The following is a 23,483-nucleotide window of genomic DNA, read 5'->3' on the forward strand; positions in this document are numbered from 1 at the left end:
TAAGTGACATGTAGTTTGGCTCAATTGATCTCTAGTTCCTTATATTGTAAGACTTACATTGATTTATGAACTCTACTATTAATAAAAATAGTCCATCTATGCTAGATATATGCTTTTGCATTTTTCATGAATTTTTACACAAGCACTTTTATTTAGAGTTGAAAAAATTCTATTTTTATTATACTGTAAGCTTTCAACATTGTTCAATACAACCAAATCCATAAAAAAATTATTATAGTATATGCATAAAAACACATTTTGAGGAAATTTTTTACATAGTTAAGGTCAATCTCCACAAACTTTCCAATCTTTCTTCTAGACTACATGACAAAGCTAGACTACATGACAAAGCTAGAGTTATATAATAGCACATGGATATCCATCATACCAGAAACAAAATTAAATTTTAATTATATTTATTATTATAAGAACCTTTTGGACATGCTCATAAATGTATAAGCATGTGTATCTACTTGGAAATTTTGAGATCACATTTGGCAAACCCATTTTGTGTGTATCTTGATATCATCTCATTCCATGAGACTACGTTTCTTTGAGACATTTTATTAGAAATATTCCTTAAGTACACCATAACATTTTTATATATTGTTTCTCCGTAGACTTCGATCATTACAAGCGTGCATAAATTCATATTTTTTAGGAGGCTTGTTGATCTCTACAAACTTTGTAAACATCATTGTACGACTAGAGCTTTGGATTAGGGCATATAGATCTATCACATCATAATTAAAACCAAATTTTTATTAGATACGTCGAAATTAATAAATCAATCATAGACCCTTCTCCGCATGCTCACACTTCGAAAGTTCAATCAGAGAAATGTAAAAATAAAAAAGAAAACTACAGGAGTGTGACAGCTTATTGAATCTTTTGTATACCACATCAAAGAATTAATTCCATTCTAAAGTTAAAAAGTTTTTATTCCATTCCCTTCCACTCATACATCTTTATAAACTAACATTCCTTTTCTTGTCCTATATAAACAGCATCAAACCTCAAACCACAAGCACAACATACTCGACTCATTTGTCTTCTTCATTGCTTTCTGCATCTTATTTTTTAAGTGATAAGCAAGTATGGCATCCTGCCAGCAAATTAAGACCCCGATATGCGGTAATTGTTCGTGTTGGAAGCGCGAAGTCCGTCCAGATGAACAGGGGCAGATTGATCGTGTCAGCTGTATGGCCTATCCTAATAAGGACCTGGGTATCGAAAATGGCAGGCCAGCGCTTGTTAGCCATAATCCGGTTGAACCAACTCAGGTAAATGTTTTACTTTCACTGTGTTAGCTTCACTGATACTTGTCCTCATGAATCACTTTTAATATGTAGGTATTGTGTGTGTGCATGTACAGATCTGGGTGAAAATAGAGACACCGAATAATAATGATAATGATCAACTGAAGCCACCAGGCCCCATTCCATTTCCAAGGGTCTTTGTTCTTGTGAGCACGGCCACTGGGCAGGCCCTTTGTGATAAGGATAACGAGGTATTATTGAGTGATTGATTATTTTTCAGAGAGTATTATTGTAGGATTATAATTCAGAGGGTATTATTGTATAGACTCCTCTGAATCAACCGTGAACTGATATTGTAGAGATTCTTTACTTTGTGTTTTTAAATTTGGCCCAGTGATTTTAAATATTGGTTTTCATGATAGAGTGTGGTTGTTACACATATTAAGCTTACATTTTTTAAGTTTAAAAGTGTTAAACATTCATAATTGACTGATAGTTTCTACGCTTAATATGTTGTTTAATGTGTTGTTACAATAAGAATACATTTCTATACTTAAAAGTGTTAAGCACTTAAAATTGATTAACATTATCTAGATTTAATATACTGCTTAATGTGTGGTTTAAAACTGACCGTGTAGGTGGTTTTGACCGACTATAAAAGTGGTTCCAATGAAAAGAGTCTGCTCTGGACTGAAGAGGGAGGCTACATAATTGGCGCGCATGGCAAGGTCTGGACTGCAGAGGGTGTGCAGGGCAATAAAATTACGCTGCGCACCCCGAACGGCCAGGCAAATCAGCTGTGGAATACCCGGAATATCTTTCCTACCGAATAGAAGAATTATCATGATAAATGATGTATGCAGATAGATAGATAGATAGATATATATATATATATATATATATATATATATGTTATAAATATGTTATCTTTAAGCTTAGGTATATTTTAAGTTTGTACACCTTAAGTGTGGAGATCCGGACCATATGTAGGTCCATCTGATCTTACAAATAATGTTTCTATAACTTTAGTTATGCACTTTAAAATTCTATAGTTTTTCTAGCAAGGCTTATATTTTGAACAAAGCCAAATGTGTATGTTTTAACATTTTGCATAAATAATTCTATGCATATGATTCAATCATTAAAGTATATGGAAGCATTAGATTTGATTCATTTGAAAAGGAAATCTATTAAAAAAATTCCTAAAATACATATTGCACTATAAAATTTTATCACAAAAGAAATTTGAACAAGAACATAAAATTTCATTAAGAGAAGAAGCTTCACCACTAAGTGCTTCAAAAGAAAAAAATGATATAAGAGGATGATTAATTGATATAAGATAAATAGTTTTGATTTTTTTGTATATTACAATTTAAATTTGACCACTCAAAATCCCATGCCCAAAAAAATTATAGAGACAAATCTAAATTAAAAAAGGATTTTAATGGTTTGAGTAATCTTAAACTTGTATTGAGACTAGAACTATGTGTGAGTTGTAAGGATTTATCTTACTCTATAATAAAGTAGTTCTATATATATACACACAAAAATAAATTAAAAGATTATTTTAATGCTATGGATATTCTCAAAATGTGTATATAGATTACAATTATATTTATAGATTATATAGATTTACCTTTTTCTATAATAAATCAATTTTATAATTTAATTAAATATTTTTTCTTAGATGTTAGTAAATTGTGATTGGTCTAGTATTGATACCTCCATAAGGTAGTATGAGGATTTAGAGGCATTAAAATTATTACCAAACCCATAATCCTCATTTTGTTTCCTAATCCTAATGGCCACATCACTAATTTTCTATGTGATTGGTACAAAATTAAAAAAATGTATTTAAGTTATCATAGTTGATAAACAACATGACAAAAATTTCTTATACCATGACTTGAAAATCATTGTACAACACCACCATAAGTTATCATAGCTGATGAACAAAACAAACCAAAAATTTCTTATACTATAACCTGAAAAATAGTCAACAACCACACTATAAGTTGTCATAATTGATAAGGAAAATTTATATACTAAATTTGACAACCTAGTTTCTCTGATCTTATTAATAATTCTTTAGCTTCAATTTCTATCTATGAATTTTTTTGTAATGTTATTCCTTATAATAACACCTTCTATATGCTTTTGCTACTTGTGTGTAGGCCCTTAAGAACAATATGTCTTAGATTAATATATTTAAAATATTTAGATTGATTTTTATTGTGAAAAATATATTATTTAAAATTTTTAGGCAACTCAATAATTATTATAGAATTTTTTATCTTAATATAAAGTAATAGAATTAAACTATTAAAATCTTAAAATACATAATTTTAAAATGTTTTTTATCAGATTAATTAATTAATTTTGAAATGAGGAGTGCAGGTGGGAAGGTGATAGGATCAGTTGTAGGGGAGGCTAAAGGTGGCAATGATGACTTTGGTGACGATGATGAGGACACATTCAATCCCCTCTACCAACATCTGTTAGCTTGGTGTACTTGGTTAGATGGTTTGTTGGGTTCGGAGCTATGTTGTATTATGTCCCCTAAGGATGGTCAAGGGTTTGGAGGGAGAGGCGGGAGCTATCGAGTTAGGTTTTAGCAGGCAGGGTTGTTGGAGATGATTCTGAACTAGTTGCAGAAGATTGGAGGGGAGGTTTTTGTGTAGATGCTTCTTTGAGCTCACATGTCTGGTATGGTATGGTTGTTCCAAGCCCATGTTCTGTTGTTTAGTTTTTATCTCCTACCATTTGTTGTTGCATCTTTCTTGGACCTCTGGGTGTTCTAGGTGATCTAATTGTTGTTGTTGTTAGAAGGCTCTAGTTCCCCTCTTTTGTGGCTTTTTATTATCATTAGTTCATCGGCTATCCTTGTTCTTCTCTATTTCTTCCTTCTCATGGGTTTTCTATTTCTCTATCTTTTGAGGTGACTCCATCTCCTATTGAGGTGGAGATGTGTTTTTGTTATTAACCCATGCATAGATGCAGCCCGAGTAGCACTGGGTGGGTGATCCTTTGATGATGCTCTGATGGCTGCTTTGGAGGTGGATATCTCATCTTAAGCTAATATGGGAACTTCTGTGGTTTTTGGGGTTTCACCTTGTCCCTGGTGGCTGTTATGGCTATATTCTATGATGGTTCTGGGAACCATGCTAAAACCCAATGTTTTTGGTTTGGGGAACCTTGTAAATCCCCATGGTGTGGACTATATAAGTTATGGGATCCTTGTAAAAACCATTGTTCCTTTGTTTTAGAGGAAGGTTAAGGGGGCCATTTCAAAACCCTTGTTTCTATTGTTGGGGTTGGGTCTTCTATTTGTTTTTCTTTTCACTATTGGGTATCTTAGTGATGAGGGTTTTTTTGTCCCTCTCTTTCTGGGTTCCATGCCTTTGTTTGTTGGGCTTTATTGTGTACATATTAAGATTTTTCTGGTCTTTCCTATTAAGGTGGTCCTATCTTCTATGGAGGGGGAGATAGATTTAGTTGGAGGTGACCTCTCTCTTATTGTGGTGGAGTTGAATGCTTCTAGAAAGGCCTGGAAGTGATGTTGGGGGGTTGAGGATGCTGTTTTGTTTGGTTGCAAGGAAGTTGTTGATGGTGTTTTCGCTATCTTCTTTCCTTTTCATCCCTTGGAGGTGGAGATATTGAAAATCATCTTATTTATAGAAGGCTTTACTCTCAAGGATAAGGCTGTGAGAACCTAGACAAAACCCATGTGTATGTTTGAGGGAGCCTTCTTCTTGATGTTAATGTTTAATTGAATATTCCGGGCTGGCTTTGGCCTTCTTCTCTTGCCACTAAGATTTTAATGCTTATTTTGTATTATTAGACTGTGGCTGGGCTGCTTCTTGTCTATGTTTTATCTATTGGTAGTGTTCCTTTGGTGGTTCCAAATCCATAGAAAATTAGAGGGTTTTAAGTCCCTTCAAAACCTATTGTATGGGGTTTTGGGTCTCCTCAAATCCTATTTTACCCTTAATCAAAAACAATAGAATGAATTTAAATCCCTACATTTAATTTTTATTGAAAAATTTAATCAAAAATCTTATATAGTGCTCACTAAATCTAGAATACATTAGCCTATCCATTCAAAAGGCATCTAAGAATTTAGTATTAAATTAAATTAAATATTATCTTTTAACCTTTTAGTCAAATAATTAGGTTTGAAATTGAATAAAAAAATAAAAGAAGTGTTTCTATATGACATTCTTATATAGTAAAAAAGACAACTTGGTAAAATAATGAATATGTTGGGGTCCACAACTATAGATTTATTTAATTTGAGTTTTTTTTTAAGATTATAAAATCTAATAAGTTAATAATTATTTTACAACTCATACATTTACTAATTATCCTCATTTTATTAGGTAATAATAGTTAAGAAATGCCTATAGCCATGTAGAGTAGTTGATATTAGGGCACAAGATGGAAGTAAGAATGAATCTGAAGATGAAGATCAATTTGAAGAAGAACAAGAAGTAGCCAAAGATCCTATGAGACTAGTTTTTTAAGGACATTTCAAAGATTGGGAAAGGGACGAAAATTGAGGTTTCCATATTTTTTGGAAATCTTCATCTAGAAGAGTTGATCGATTGGATCAATGATATGAAAGAATGTTTTCAGTATGAAGAAGTGGGTGATCTTGAAAGGGTCAAGTTATCAAAGAGAAAGTTAAAGGGTCATGCAAGTATTTGGTGGAAAAAAGTTTAGTTAGAGAGAAATAGAAAAAGAAAAGAGATAATAAAAAGATGGGATCAAATGGTGGATAAATTGAAACAACAATTAGTTCCTAATTGATAGAATATTTAATCTTTACTTGGCTCAGGTTTATTTGTATTTAGTTGAGATATTCCTTTGGAATCTCTAAATGTAATTTGTCCTCTTGTACACGTGTGAGGACAAGTCATTTATTTTATTTTCCTTTATTAAGGAATTTTAGATTTCCTCCTTAAGAGAATGTGGAAACATGACACACACATTTTATGAATGGTGAAATTCATAGATTTGGGAGTTACTTTGTAACTCCTCTCTTCATCTCTATTTAAGAGATGTCTCCTCTCTCATTTCTTCTTAATGAGAATATTGTAAAGAGATTCTTGTTCCCTCTCTCTCTCTCTCTCTCTCTCTCTCTCATTTTATGCATTCCCTCATTCATAATAACACAAGGGGTTTTTCTTTTCTTTTCCCCTTTTAAAAGTTCTTATGTCTCCTTCTTCACATTTGGGTGATTTCTCAAAGGTTTTTAAATTTCTCTTGGTAACATTTATTTCATCAATAAACTTACTTGGATTTTGTTTATCTTTCCTTGCTCTTGTATTTCCTTTCATGGTATTAGAGTAGGTTTCTAGTTCTTGTTCAAGTTGAGATTGATGAAGGTTACCATTCACCTTCTTGGAGGGATTCTTGAGAGGAGAATAAGTTCTTTCTGTTATTTTTTTTCAAACTTGTTAACAAGTTTGCCTGCAGCTTTAATCTTCTCCATTTCTAACATGTTTTCTTGCATTCTATAATTTATATTTATCAGGTTCGAAAGGCTTGCCATCAAAACATTTTTCATTATTTAGTTGCTTCTCTGATTTGCTTGCAAGTTTTAACATTTCAATTGCAAATTATCTGAGTATAACATTTTGTGCAGGTTAATAAGGCTCTTTTATTTAATCTTACATCTTTTTATTTAAATCCATTTCAAATAATTCTGTCTAAATCGATATGAAACTTAAAAATTAGAAATTTGAAACTGTGGTCTTTGTACTTTGAATCATATTCAAATCCAATTTAGTTAAAAGTTTTTTTTAAGTTTATTGTATTAAAAAAAAGGGATTCACTAAAATCTTATTAATTTTTTAAATTAGAGGTATACTTTGAAATGCTCTATCTTGCTCTATGTGATTCTCTGTGCATTGTGTTTTGTTAACTCCCTAATCTTATCATTGCTATCCTACATTGCTATTGTTGCACTCTTATCTTCTTGGTACTGTTTCTACATCATTATACACCGTTATTTATCTTAGAAAACTGCTTGATTCTGTCACTACCTACTTTTTTGTTCCTAGAACATAACGCATCTGCATTATTAAAAAAACCTTTTCTTTGCAACAAACATCTTTGTATCCTACCTTTCGTTCTCCTATATTTGTTTATAAGGTATTTCTTTTTCTAATATGTGTTTGACTTAGTTTAGCCTCTTTCAAAGATTTTTTAAAATCTTTACGTTATAAGCTTTACTTTTGAATAATATTTTAATATTATATTTTCATTCATTTCATAAAGTTCTTAATTTATAGAAAAAAATTTAGTAAAGTTTTTTTTTTATGACTTTTTTGTAATAAAGTTTTTTTTTTTAAAGTTTATATAATTTATTAAAACTTTATTATTAAGTCTTTCAATAAAAGATTTCAAGCTTTTAATATATTTATTTATTTTTATACAAAATAAAATTGTCATTTAATTTTGTAAGAGTTCTAAATCATTTTTTTTATTAAATATTTTAAAATAACATTTCTTGATAATATTTTTCTAAGTTTTTTGAAATTTTTAATCAAGGAGGTTATTTTTTTCATATTTCAATTAAAAGGGGTAAATTTTTTTTAACAACTAATCATTATTTGTTCATATTTATTTTGTTATCATGTCTACTTTAATTCTAGAAATTATATTAATAATTCTAATTATCATTCATGGAAAACACATATTTCTTTTATATTTCATTTCAAACACCTTTTGGATGTTGCAACTGATAAAAGTTTAGAGCCTAATATAACTGCTCCTCAAGCCAACCAAGACAGGTGGAAGCCTTAAAATGAGGAAGCACTTGGTTTAATTGGTATTTCAATGGTTCCTAAATTGTATTTTCTTTTTAGTAATTGTACAAAAGCATATGAAGAATGGGGAATTTTAAAAACAACTTATGATAGCTCAAATGAATCCCGATAAATTCAACTTCAAAATGAACTCGAAGATATCAGGTATATAGATTTTAAAACCATGGATGAATTCTTATTAAAGTTTGATTCTATTAATGTTCAATTAACTGATTTAGGAGTTACACTAGCTGATATACCTTTAATTCATCTTATTCTCAAAAATGTCTTCTGCGTCAATTTCAGCAATTTATTACTAATATTCATGCTCAGCTTGTTATTCCTAGTTTAGCTACTCAATTAACGTGATATTTTTTGTAATTTATTATATCAAGAGGAGGCTAAATTAATTCAGTTTGGTACTCTTAAAAGTATTGAACATGTTTTTATGTCTAAAAATTAAAATCATAATAATCATTTTAAATCCAATAATAATAATAATCATAATAATCATTATTCTAATAATAAATTTCATTCTAAATCCTATAATAACAATTATAATAATAATCAAAAGAATAATTATTCTAAGAGGCCCCATTGTACATATTGTGGTAAGGATGGTGATGTGACTAATAATTGTTTTAAGAAGCAAAATGGTAAAAATCCCATGAACCAAAATAATCAACAACATAAACCTCATTATAAGAAAGGTAATAATAATGGTAATTCATCTCATCATGCATTTACATGTACTTATAATTTTTCTCAACCACTTGAGTGGATTATTCATTCTGGTGCACCTCAGCATGTTACTTCTCATAAAGAATGTTTTGAATCTTTGCAACCTAACACTTCCAGTATTTTTGTTAAATTAGCTAATAATCATATTTGCAAAGTTGAAGCTATTGGTGATGTGAATGTCCCTACTGGGAAATTACATGATGTTATTTATGTTCCCAAATTAAAATAAAATTTTCTTTGAGTTCCTAAACTTTGTCAAGATTATAAGATTAACTTTTATAGGGGCATGTGTTATATCATTGATCCAAAAACTAATAATATTATTTCTACTTCTAAAATGGATACTGATAACTTATTCAAGTTCTATGAATTTGCTCCTACATAGTATTCCTTGCTTACTATAGTTGATTTTACTATATGGCATGAAAGACTTGGCCATCTCAATTCTGATTATATTTGATTGATGCAAAAAGAAAATAAGGTTGATAGATTGCCTACTATTGTTCCTTCTCAAATTGTTTTTAATGGTTGCATGAGTGGTAAGATGCATAGGGAACCCTTTCCTTATGGTCAATCTTGGAGGGCATATACTAAATTGCATCTAGTTCATATGGATCTCTTGGGTCCCATGGAGAATCCCTCCATCCAAGGTTCAAGGTATGCTCTTACCTTTGTTGATGATTTTTCAAGGAGAACATTGATATATTTCCTTCATAGTTAGGATCAAGTGCTTGATGTGTTTACTAAATTTCATATGTTTGTAGAAAGGCTATTTGGTTCTAAAATTAAGATTATTCATACTAAATGGAAGAGAATATGTCAATAATGCATTTAATATTTATTTAAAATATTTTGGAATTAATCATTAGCTTACCAATCCTTATACACCACAACAAAATGGTGTGGCAGAATGAAAGCATAGGACCATTGTCGAAATGGCAAGATGTTTATTTCATGCAAAAAATATGAATTACAAATTTTGGGATGAAAGTATGGCTTGTGCAACTTATTTAATTAATATAACACCTACCAAAGCCTTAAAGGATAAAAATCCTAAAGAAGTTTGGTCTGGTAGAAAGCCCAATTTCCAAAATTTAAGAATTTTTTGTTCCATAGCTTATGTTCACAAACCTAAGGAGAAAAGACAAAAATTAGATGCTAAATATTCTCCTCTTATTTTTGTTGGTTATGATGAAAATACTAAAGGTTATAGAGTTTACAATCCTATTACTAACAAGGTAAAATTTGCAAGAGATGTTTGTATTGCAGAAAAAGGCATTCATGATTATTCTAAAATGGAGGATGATGAACTTTCTCAAAGAAAAGTTGTGCTTGTGGAGGACCAAACTCCTCCTCTTAACCCTACTCCTAATGCATCTCTTTCTATTCCTTCTAGTGATAGTGATGATGATAATAATAACTCTACTCCTCATGAATCTTCTTCTAGTGATGAATCCATTACTTCTAAAAGAAGACCTAAGTGGTTTAAGTCTTTAATTCAAGATAGTGACGAATACTTAGCTAGAATGAACAGACTTCAAGGTAGAAGAGTTAGTTATTGTAATTATGCTTTAATGTCTACTATTATGAATTATAATGATTCTAAAACATTTGATCAAGATAAAAATCAACCACATTGGAAAAAAGCAATGAAGGAAGAATATGATACTTTAATTTTTAACCAAACTTGGGATTTAGTTCCCTTGCCTCATGGTAAAAATATTGTTTCTTGCAAGTGGCTTTATAAATCTAAATTGAATGATAATAATCAAGTTAGTAAATTTAAACCTAGACTTGTTGCTAGAGGTTTTTCACAAGTAGAAGGATTGGATTATAATGAAACATTTCCTCCTATTTCTAAAATGCCTACAATTAAACTTGTGCTTGCTTTAGCTTCTAGAATGAATTGGCCTATTCACCAAATGGATGTTAAAAGTTCTTTTCTTAATGATGATTTACATGAGGAAACTTATATGTCTTACCCTCATAGTTTTATTAAAGAAGGTAATGAACACTTAGTTTATAAATTGAAGAAATCAATTTATGGATTAAAACAATCTCATATGGAGTGGTATTCAAAGATTAATGCATTGTTTCTTTCTCAAGGATTTATTAGAAGTAACAATGATCCTAACATGTATATTAAACATAGTGAAGATGATATTATAATTCTTATCTTATATGTAGATGATTTGATTCTTACTTCCAGTTCCAATACTTTGATTTATGATATTAAGTTTCAACTTAATAAAAAATTTCAAATGATTGATTTAGGACTTTTAAATTATTTTTTAGGAATGCAAATTTGGCAAATCTCTAAAGGAATATTCTCAAGATCTCATAGATAAGTTTAGAATGAATGATGCTAACCATGTTTCAATTCCTACTGAGATAGGAACTAAGTTAATGCTCTATATGCAAACTCCATTTGTTGATCCTACTTTGTATAGACAATTAGTTGGAAGTTAAAATTATTTAACTCTTACTAGACCAAATATTACTTATAGTGTGGATTTAGTTTCTAGATTTATGTCTAAACCTCAACAAACTCACTTTAAAGTTGTAAAAAGAATTTTGAGATATATTAAAGTAACTCTTAATGTTGGTTTATTTTATGATGCAAATTGTGATTTTACTTTAAAAGGATTTGTTGATTCAGATCTAGGGGGAGATCCCAATGATGGGAAATCTACTTCTGGATATTGTTTTGATTAATTTGGAAAACAAGTTTTAAGGACCCGAAACCTTTTACAAAATATAAAAAAAGATAGTTCAGCAGAGAACAACTAGACTAGCAAAAAACCAACAAATAAAAGACTAGCAAGAAGGCCAGTAAACCGAACGGACAACTAAAGACTAGGAACAATAAAGCATAAAACCAAGAAAAAAGACCTAGTTAGCTAACAACACCTACAAAGACTTAAGAAGATCAATAGCCTTGATGACCAATAGGTCATAATTTTCCAAAGAAACTTTGAGCTCTCTAATTTCCTTGTTTCGCTTTTTCTCCCTCTTCTTGCCTTTGGTCCTTGTTCTTGGTCCTTGCACATCTCCCATGCCTTCCATGTCAGGTTCCTTCTCCAGGGATCCATTCTCATTCTTCAGCTAGCTGATCAGGATTTTTGTGTTATCAGCCGAGGCCTTCATAATGTTATAACTTTGTTCAACAATGCTTCTGAGATAGGTATCTATTTTGTTGAGTTTTTTTTTAGCATCCACCATTCTCTTGTCCCTAGCAATGTTATTGTTTTTTATTTCCTCTAGGGCCTTCTCCACTTGCTCAAACATTGGGTTGAAAGCATCCCAAATCTCTTCATCTCTGGCAATAGTCTTTCCCAAATCATCAACATACTCAGGGATGGATTTACCTTCACCGATACTGATTGTCTCTAGAATTTGAATCCTATGACTCAGTTTCTTGTTTTCCTCGACAACTCTCTTGTGATTGTTTATGAGCCAGTCAAGGGCATCCACAAACACCTTCAAAGCCTCAACAAAAGGGTTTGAAGGGGTTTTTTTTTCACCATCCTTGACCTGATCAGTTTTGGGGACATCTCCACCAGTAATCCATTCGACATCGCCATCAACACTCTGGTTGAAACCATCCCCCGTAATCTCCTCCTCAAATTTTTGGTCCGCATCAGAATCCTTGCTCTGCTCTTAGTCCTCTTACTCCAGCTAAGAATTGCCCCACCTTTTCTACTTTTTCCTTTTTTGAAAGGAAGATATAGGTTTCTTCTTCTGAGGGGATGGAGAGTCATCCTATTCAAAGTCCTCAGAGACCTCCTCTGAGGAGGAAAAGTGAATCTGGAAGACCTTCTCTTTTCTTTTTTTCTTGCCCTTAGAAGAGGATGTCTTAATGCTCACCTATTTTCTTTTCTTACAAAATTCAACTTCAGATTCCTCCAGACTCTCCTCAGTCTCACTTTTTGAATCACTGTCAGAATCCTCACCCACAAAAAAATTAGAGTCTGACCCTTCCTCCTCAAAATCAGAGATAGAAAGGTGGGGGCGAGCAATTTGATTATCTTTAATATGATCATAGATGAGAACCATAAGATCTTGGTGCATAGAAGTGTTTCCCTTAGGGTTTTCTCTATGGGATTTGATAGTGGCATTCATCAAGCAATTCAGGAAATAGGGTATGTTAACTTTTTCTTCATACTTGAAATGGTTGAGCAGCACAAAATGGTAGCCATAAAATTTGGTAAATCTTCCATCCAGAGTGATGTAGCACATAATTGCAAACAAAACCTTCCTCCAAGGATTTGTAAAAGCCCTGGAAGGGTAGTAGGTCTTGCTAAGCTTAACCAGGCACTTCTTCTCCTTAGTAGTTTCAAGGTATTGCTTGATGGCCTCCTTGCTAAGATTTTTGTCCTTTTAGAAATTAATTCCCTCCCTCCGAAGACCCGTCACTTGAGAAATGAAGTCTTCATTAATGGAGATAGTTTGATCTCCCATCTTTAGGGTGCCCTTTCTCCATTTTTTGCTAAAAAACTTAGTGATTTTAGCATCCCTCCCATGGAGTCTTTCCATATACTTTGTGAGCCCACCCTTCTGCAAGACACTCCAGATTTCCTCCTTTTGTTTCCATTCCTTAAAATTATTGGGCTCGTAGTGATGCCTGTTATCTCCCATGATTTCATAGCTCAAACCAAAAAATTGAGAGTTATAGATACCTACGGGAAAGAAATTTCTCGAAGCGACCCCAAAAACCAAGAAAGCATAAGAGAAGGTGGCATTCATCTTATCATTATTGGTATTGACATAATAATAATTAATATTAGCCCTCCAAATCATGTTATTAGTCATTATATAATCTATTTAAAATCTTTGAGGTGCAATTATATCGATCCATGAAAATGATCGATCTGGCATTATTGAGGAGATCCTCTTCACCCTTCCAAGTAATCATGTTGTCATGAGTGATCGTCACGTTAGCTGTCTAGTCAGCGGGGCTATTTGACTCATGATAAATGTGAGAGATAAAACATTTATCAAAGTTTTTAATAAGATCCCTAGCAGCCTTAATGATATTGTTGATAGTCCATGAGGGCTTAGTAATTCCTTTAAGGCAGTTAATGATATTATTAGAGTCCCCCTAGATCCAGAGGTAAGAACAGTTGCACCTTTTAGCTATAAGGATGCCTTGGAGAGAAGCCAGAGATTCCACCATGTGGTTAGTTTGGCAACCTATAAGAACAACAACAATTTACTTACAAACTCCATTTTCATCTCTGAGAACTACACCACATCCCGCTGGTCCAGGATTGGCTTTAGCAGCATCATCAAAGTTGATTTTGAACCGTCCATGAGGGGCAGAGTACCATTTATCTTCAAGTCTCTTACTTTGTTTAGAATCAATCCTAACAACACTCTTCAAGTTCCAGGAGTTGAGCATATGAGCTTCCAGGCAACTAATAGGATTGCAAGGTTCTCCAATGATCCCGAGGTTCTCCACTATTTCCCTTTGAATTTTTTGAAAAATAACAACCTGGGGGAGATAAGTATCCCTAAAGATGTTGTTGTTCTTTTCTTTCCAAATCCCCCACAAGATGTGAGGGAGAGAGAGCTGCCACAAAGTTCTCAAAGAGGGATTAGACCAATGGTAACTCCAAGAATGGAATAAATCTTGAATAGAGTTAGGAAGCACCCATTCCATACAAAAATTCCTAAGAAAGATTTCCCAAATAGAGATAGTGAAAGAACAATGAATAGCCAAGTGGTCCATAGACTCTTCCTCCTCATAAAACAAAATAGACCTATTAAGGAGATTAAAACCTTTAATCTTCAGGTTGTCTAGTGTCAAACTTTTGTTTTGGAGAATAGTCCAATAGAAGATATCGATCTTCGGAGTAAGACCCTTAATCCAAGATTTAGACCAGAAGGGGTTATCTAAGGGGGCTGGAGTCATCACTCCATACATAGAAGAAACAATAAGGTTTCCTTTGGAGTCAGCACTCCATACTTTTGGATATTGTTTCTTTGTTGCTTTAGGTGCCATTTCTTGGAATAGTAAGAAACAACAATCTAATTCACTTGGTTCCACAAAAGTTGAATATAAAGGATTCACTAATGCCTCTAAAGAAGCCTTAGGACTTAGAAGATTGCTTAAAGACCTAGGGCTACCTCAACAAGATCCAACACCTTTATATTGTGAAAATAAAAGTGCCATTTTCTTGGATAACAATCCTATCTTCCATCCAAGGACCAAACATATTTCTCTCCAACACCACTTTATTAACGAACAAATTGAAAACAAGAAAGTTTAACTCCTCTATTCCAAGGGGGAAGACCAAGCTGAAAATATTTTGACCAAGCCACTTTGTACAGAGAAGTTACAATTTCATTGTAAAAATATTGGTTTGCAACCCATTGAAGGGTTTGATGTAAAACCCCCGAGTAAAGCCTAAGGGCGGGTGTTATAATATTTAATATTTACTTGGGTTAGGTTTATTTGTATTTAGTTGAGATATTCCTTTCGAATCTCTACATGTAATTTGTCCTCTTGTACATGTGTGAGGACAAGTCATTTATTTTATTTTCCTTTATTAAAGAATTTTAGATTTCCTCCTTAAGAGGATGTGGACACATGGAACACACATTTTATGAATGGTGGCATTCATAGATTTGCAAATTATTTTGTAAATCCTCCCCTCATCTCTATTTAAGAGATGTCTCCTCTCTCATTTCTTCTTAAGGACAATATTGTAAAGAGCTTCTTGCTCCCTCTCTCTCTCTCTCTCTCTCTCTCTCTCTTTATGCATTGCCTCATTCATAATAACACAAGGGGTTTTTATTTGTTTTTCCCCTTTCAAAAGTTCTTGTGTCTCCTTCTTCACATTTGGGTGATTGCTCCAAGGTTTTTGTTTATCTCTTGGTAACATTTATTTCATCAATAAACTTACTTGAATTTTTTTTTTCTTTCGTTGCTCTTGTATTTCCTTTCACTAATTACTATAAGCTTTATTTTCTAAAGAATATGCAAGGATTGGAGCAAGTGATAAAATTTATAAAAGAGTATACATAAGAGTTCTATCAAGTCTTAATTAGAAAAAGCCATTCTAAGGCCACCAAGAAGAAATTTGCATGTTACATAAATGGATTGAAATTGCATATTCAAGAAGAGTTAATTTTGGTAAGAACGTCTATCATCGAAGATGCCTATCAATTTAATTTAAAGGTAGAAGATAAGATAAACATAATAGTTTAGCACAATCAAAATGGAATAGGTTATTGTGGAAATACTAGTTGAGGGTCTTATTGAGCTTGAAATGAAGATGAGAAGAAGAATGAAGGAATTGTTAGTAGTCAAAATCAAAGGAGAAATAATTTCTACCATCCTCGTGATCAAAATAATTGAGATCAAAGATGAAAAGAAATAGGACAAGGACCTCAAAGAGGAGGCTTTCATGGAACATATTTCAATTAAGGAGAAGAAGGGCATAGAGCTTATGAGCTTCTCCAACATCAAGGGGGACAAATAGAAGACCTAAATGTAATGCACAAGTTCCCATGTAGATGAAGATGTTGAATCTGTTGGTCCCCAAACCAACAATCCCCGAGTCCTAGAAGAATTGTCACTAACTCATCGACAAACTCTGGGAAGGATTTGATCAATGAATAAGATTCAGTCCCAAGACTGAGATCTACTACACTTCTGGCTCTATAAGACCAAGGCGGGTGAACCTATGCAATGCCAAAACAACTAATAACTTTATAATACTCAAGACATTACATTTACAACAGATCATCCCAATAAAAATTTACTAAAGAAGATGGTTCAACTCTTGGTTATGGTTTTAATATTAGTTTCTAGGTATCTATGCACTTCATTGAGGAGGGGATTTCTACACTAATCCTATACTTAATGCAAAAAAAAAATAGAAACAAACAAGATTTAAAGAGAATGGGTTGATTTTGACATTCAGATGCAAGCCCCATTACCAATGGGTAGCATAGTCAAATTAAAAATGCTACATTAACCCAAATCGACCTAACTATAACTAGTGGGTTATCAATATCAATGCATTACATGAACACCCCTACTACAATTCCATTGGAACCAGGGAGTTTTTTAGTAGCGAATCTTCACCCATTGGCGAATTTCGCAGTTTTTTAATGAGGAAATGGCGAATAGTCTAGGGCAACATTATGGTCAAATTGCCCAAAATTTTGGGGTTAATAGTCCATTGTATTATGGCTTCACCATTGACCACACACCATTTGATGTGCATACCTATAATATTCATCTAGAATCACTCAGACGTGGGTATTAGATCACCTCTATTATTCACCAGAAATAGTAAAACAACCATGTACCCAGGACCTAATTTGCTAATGGTAAATTAAATGTTCATTGAACATGTTGGACAAATTTTCCAATATCAATTAAAATATTATAAGCACTCGAGGACCTATTTCGCCCGCTTACATCAAGATGTATCTTGAAACGCCAATGCAGTTGGCCAAAAATGTAATCATGGATTGATATAAATACAATTGAAAGTTTGAAACACTCTTCCTTGCAATTTGTTTCTCTCTGATTAGTAAATTTAGGAGTTCTCGATTCACATTCCGCAATTTGAGTTGGAATGTCAAAGCTCAATGTAGGGTGGAGGGCCAGAGTTATAATCCTACAACACAGGCCTAGGCATTTCTGATTCTCGATTAAGAGAATTGAGAAGGCATAAAGGTAAGTAATCATTTCTTCATACTTGATAGTATTATTTTTAATTTTTAATTTTTAGTGAGAGGTCAAGACTCAAGATGTCACAGTCAGACATGGGTGAGACTCCTCATAGTGGTGAAGGGATTGAGATGTCAGACAAGGGTGAGACTAAGACTCCTCAGGGTGGTGAAGGGATTGAGATGTCAGACAAGGGTGAGACTAAGACTCCTCAGGGTGGTGAAGGGATTGAGATGTCAGACAAGGGTAAGACTCCTCAGGGTAGTGAAATTGAAGGGATTGGAAGGCCATCAAAATGCCCAAAACTTAAAGATACTACCATAAAGTCTTTCTTTGGAATTGGCAAAGTTTCTGGTCCATCAACTTCTGTAGTTGCAGAAGCCATTCATAGTATCTCACCACCACCACAAGGTGGGATTGTCATTGAATTAAATGCATCAAATGTGGATGAAAATACTAACATGATAGAAGACGTTCTTAGGGATACACATAATGAGATAATTCACTCGGATGCAAATGCTAGTACTAAAGATTATGTTGGTAGGAAGAAAATAAAAAAGGAAAGTAAAATTGGGGCGGGAGTGGGAGATGATAAGAAGTTTTAAGATTGATTAGGTAGAAAAGTACATATTCATTGAACCAGTCCCAAACAATCATGAACAACCAATAGAATGCAGGTGTAAGATTTGTAGCTGGAAAACTAAAAGAGAGAAGAAGATGCAGCTAAAGCTTGACACCATAGAAAAGCATATTAATAAGGTTTAAGGAAAATGGATCATAGATGGAAAGGAAACACCATTAGTAAGATCGAAATCAAAGGAAGAATGTCTTCATGTTAAGTATGCCGCGGAATATGAAGAGCATAACAACAAAATGACACAGATTCGTAATAGTGGATTTGAAAATACAATCAAGGTTGGGCTTCAACATGTAGCGAAAGATACAAACCTGGAAAAGATTGTTTAGATGAGTGTTATTTTTCATATTTTGTTGAGAGGGCATCCTATGAAAGATTTCCTAGAATATAGTAATTTATTATCTTTTTTGAATGTTCCTCACTATCCTATGTCACATTGGTCAATAAACACTGGATGTGAAATGGAAAACTATCTCATTAAGGTGGAAAAGAAAAATTTACAGGAGAGTGTAAAAGAGTCCAAATTCATTTTATTATCCATAGATGAAGTTATTGTGGTAGATAACATTGCTTAGGTCTGTATGCATGTGTATACCATAAAATAACATGTCCATCAAGCTCATCTACTCTGTGTTCGTAAAATGAGGGGCAATTCAATAGAAAAAAAATTATATTTGGAAGTTAAGAAACATTTAAGTGAAATTGCTAGTATGGATGACTTGATAATTGCTAAGAAGTTGGTGTGTGTTGGAGCTGATGGAGTTGCAGTAATGCAAGGTCAAAGGACTAGTCTTTGCTCAAGATTACAAACTAGTATTGCACCATACATGGTTGGGATTCACTGCATGGCCCATCGAATGAATTTAGCATATATAATTGTAAGCAATTTCCCTACAGTGTCAAACATTGAAGATCTGGTCGATGAGTTCCACTCATACTTTTGTCGAAGTCTCAAATGTTTTGCAAAATTCATTTTTTTGCTGAGGGAGTAATAGGAAGAAACAAGCTTCTCAGGGATGTTGAGACTAGATGGATCTCCTTGCATGGACCAATGGAATGAGTTCTAACAAAATATCAATCCTTGATCAGACTAATGTATGAAAAATGCCTCACAGTAGACAAAGCTCCTGATCTCTTAAATAAGTTAAGTGATATAGAGACTTTGTTAATTTTAGCTAGTCTTCTCCCCATGCTAGATTCAATGAAAAAACTTGTTAAGAAAGCCCAAGATAGAACTATGTATATCAATGAGTATAGCACTCTACGTAAACTGACATGCTTGGGCTTGGATGGTCTATATTCAGATCTAACAAGGCAAAGCCCAAATTCTTTTAGGTGGCAGATAATTACAGATTTGAATCATGCTAATTTTTTTTTATATTTCCATACAAAAAATGAGTTACGTGTCTTTGTAAAAGGATTTCAGATACCAATGCACCAATCTAAGACAGGCAAGCGAGGCAGAGCACTACCAATTAAAAAGGAAGATTTTGATAGGATTGTTAAATTTGTTAGTGATAATTTGAAGTCTATTGCATATGAACTTTCAATTGAGATTCATGAAAGATTTGTTTGAGAAGAAATACTTGAAGCCATGGGTTGTGTGTATCCTAAATTTTGGCATTGAATTGGAGATAATCCAAATGATGCAAAGGTGTTTCATAAAAAACTAGAGGAATTGATATTGACATTTTCAAAAGATGCATATTGCAATGGATAGCCAATAGAAGAAATTTTAAATTCAGATCATCTTAAAAAACAATGTAAATGCTTTGCATTGTGTATGAAATAGTAGTTGGTTGACTTGGTGAATCCATTTGAACCTAGATCAATCACAAGGCTTTGGAAAAGGATAGATCAAAGTGAAGTATTGTGTATTGCAATACCAGAATAATTTCAAACTTGCTGATTTATGTCAAACAATGATATTGGGGTCAGTTGAAGATGAGAGAGTTTTCAGTGCATTAGGGCTTTTGAAATCAAAGATCAAAAACAAAATAGACAAAAATTTGGAAACTTGCTTGATGTTATTTGTAACTCAGTATAATGTTAGAGATTTTCCATATGATAGGGCACTGGCAATTTGGAATTCCATGCATGAAAGACGAGGGTTGTGCAACACTTTAAAAGATGATGGTGCTACTACTATTGTTGAGACAAATGATGGATTGTAGACTCAGAGTCAGCATGAAGGCGAATAAATTTTTGAGTACCTGACTCAGAATGAAGATGAACCTGTTAGTACTAGTCAATTTCTGGATCTTGAGTTTATTTGGGATATAGAAGCCTCGGATTGAGTCACTGAAGTGAATTAGCAGTCAGTTTATAGGCATTTATACTACATTTTTTGAGTTATATTACAATTTGCAATACTATAGTTGTCATTGATGATTTTTGATATTGTATTCCTTGAGTTTGTCAATCAGAATGGATACTTATTTCATATTTTTAATTGTGAATTTGAATTACTAGTAAACAATTAGAATTTATTTTCTTAATTATTAGTAAATTGGTTCCACATAATGTTGAACATGAAATGCAACAATTTGTGTCACAAGAACCATTAAATTATTCATATTACATAACTGTTAGAACCTTTCTATTGTTCTATATTAAATACTTAACATGATGTTCATGATGATTAGGGTTTTGTGTTTGTTTTTTTGTCTTAGTTGGCTAGTAAACTGAAGTTGTCATGCGTTGAAAATCTGGGTTGTCCTCTCTTTATTTGGCCATGTCAACGTCAAGTATAGTCAAACAATTGGTTAGACAATGAGACATGTTTAATTTTTCATCTCTAAAGTTCATAGATAAATTTCATGTTTAACAATTTAAGTGGCGAGTTAGCGAGTGTTGGTTTGGGTTTAAATCGCGAGGTCTCTTGTTTTTTGGGTGTTAGCATTTTATGTTAGCGAGTTGGAGATTGTTAATGGAATTGATTTGGTCGCGAGGTCTCAAATTGGTCTGATGCCATGCATTATAGCTGTGAGAGTTAGCGCATTAGTCATTAATGGTTTGTGTGCCACTGCTCGCCCCTGTTTATGAAGGTAATTAACATAAAACATCAATTTCTATTGGTACTCACTGTGTCACTGCGGTGAAGAGAAATAGTTTTGAAATTTTATGGTTATGGCTAGCTTGTAGGTCCTTTATCATCAAGTCATCTTAAGTTGTGACCTTTCAAGTACTAGGAGATTTTAGTTGTCGCTACCTCACAAGATCTTTTGCACTTGACCATTTTATGTTGCAAAATTGTGACTGGGTGTGATTTTATGTTATCGCAAGGTGTTCATGGTTAATTCATTTTAATTTGTGATCATGGGTATGTGCACCAAGTTGTGGTACCAAAAGGGGGTCTTAAGAGGCCACTTTTTTCTGAAATCAACAAATTTTGAACTTCAACAACAAATTGAAGATAGTTAGACTCCAAATTTGAAGATGCAACAAGAACAAGAGTCAAAGGGCTTCAAGTCTACTTTCTAAACTACTAAATTTTTTTGAAAATGGTGGAGATTAAGGGCTTCAAAAAGGGGGGCCACAAAAAGTGGTCCTATTTTTATGCAAAAAACATAACATAGCATCTGTTGTGGCCCCCCTAAAATGTTAACTTTTTTTTGAATTTTTAAAATCACTTTAGTGAGAAATTAGCTAACACCTTGTAGTTTATGCTAGATTTTTCAGCTAATGTTTTAATGAGTATATGATTTTTTACTAATTTTTGAAGTGGACACATTCTGAAAAATAGAAATTTGAGCATGCTCGCCCCTAAAATCATTGATAACTAATAAAAAATGAAAACTTTTTTTTTTTAAATTGTGTAGAATGGAGTCTAGTTTCTAAAAATGTAAGTTTCTTCGAAATCTGATGAACGTGTAAAAAACTATACCCAAAACAGTGCATGTTGGTTTTTGACCAAAAACAAACACACTAATAAAAGAAATTATAGATGAAACCCTTAACGAAATCAAAATGTGAAAAGAATTACATGCTTGGTTAGCTAAGAGAGAGATCGAGGTCTCTATCATATTTTTTTTTAGTTTTATTGAAACACGTGCAAACCTGATGGAGAGCACGGCCAAAAATATGTGAAAATTTTCTAATCCTTTGTTAAAAACACATCTCAGGCCTGAAATGGCTATCCAACCCTTTGGGTTAGATTCCCAAGTACAATCCAACCCAAAGGGTTGGTAGTTCCCAATGCAAACCATTTGGCGAGCACCAAATATGGCGCTCGCTATATTTGGCGCTCGTCAAATGAAAAAAATTTACTTTTCCCATTTGGCATGCGCCAAATTAGGCATGTGGCAAATGAGAAAAGTCAAATTTTTTCTTTTGGTGAGCACCAAATTTGGTGCACGCCAAATGTCTTTCATTGTCCAATTTGAAGGTTTTGTGATGCAAATATATACATGAAATATAGGAGTTATATTTCATGTATATATTGGTAGGATGTTTGAGAGTGGTTTCAACTCTATAGGAGTTATAATGTAAATTTTTGTTTTTAGAGGATCATATTGACTTTCATACTTAGTCAAATTTCAATAATCAACATTCTCCTATTAGCACTCTTTATATCCATATCTCACTATCTTTATCTTCCCTAAACTCTACACCTATCTCTCTCCCTCTTGTGTCTCTCTCACTTCTTTCTCCCCTATCTAGGTATATCCTACCCTCTCTACCTTTCATCTCTTCCTTGTACCCTAATTTATTTCCTTGACTCCCTTCCTCTCTCTTCTCTCTCACTCTCTTATTATTTCTCTCCTCTCCCACTCATTTCTCTTGTTCACTACCGATCCCTTCTATCCTCTCTCTCCCCATATCTAGGGCTCTCCTTCCCTCCCTATTCACCTCACTACCTCTCCCTCCCTATATTATTACCCACCTCTCTCTCCCCCTCTAGGTTTCTCACTTATCTAATTGTCCACCCTCTAGTTATCTCCCTCCCTCTCCACCTTTCTCCCCCTTTCCCTTGCCCCTATCTATTTATGAACACTCTCCCTCTCTTCTCTCTCTACAAACCTAGATCCATCTCCTCATTCTCTAGGTATCTCGCTCCCTCCATTTCTACCTCTCCATCCATCCCCTCTTACTCATATCTTTTTTCTTCTATCTCTTCTCTTCTCTCTCCCTTCCCTCTCTAGATCTCTCCCTTTCTTTCTTCCCCTCTCCATTTATATATCCTTCCCCCACTCTCTCATTATCTCTCTATCTCTCTTATTCTCTCTCTTCATTGTCTAGTTCATTAACTCTCCAACCCACCCTCTCTCCCCTCTCTAGATTTCTCCCTCCCTTCCTCTCCACCTATCTACCTTTGCATATAGGTCTCGCTACCCACCTCT

The 23,483-nt window shown here is 33.3% G+C and overlaps 1 protein-coding gene across 1 annotated transcript; it reads left to right on the top strand.

Annotated features, from left to right (window-relative positions):
• Window positions 1-1,033: 1,033 nt before the first annotated feature.
• LOC131036952 (uncharacterized) lies at window positions 1,034-2,315 on the top strand. Its single transcript, XM_057968980.2, has 3 exons — window positions 1,034-1,283; window positions 1,376-1,510; window positions 1,898-2,315. Exons 1-3 carry the CDS (start codon window positions 1,098-1,100, stop codon window positions 2,090-2,092), a joined length of 516 nt encoding a protein of 171 aa, XP_057824963.1. The 5' UTR covers window positions 1,034-1,097; the 3' UTR covers window positions 2,093-2,315.
• The last annotated feature ends 21,168 nt before the right edge of the window (window positions 2,316-23,483 follow it).

Source organism: Cryptomeria japonica, chromosome 11, assembly GCF_030272615.1.
Source record: "Cryptomeria japonica chromosome 11, Sugi_1.0, whole genome shotgun sequence".
Taxonomy (NCBI): Eukaryota; Viridiplantae; Streptophyta; class Pinopsida; order Cupressales; family Cupressaceae; genus Cryptomeria; species Cryptomeria japonica.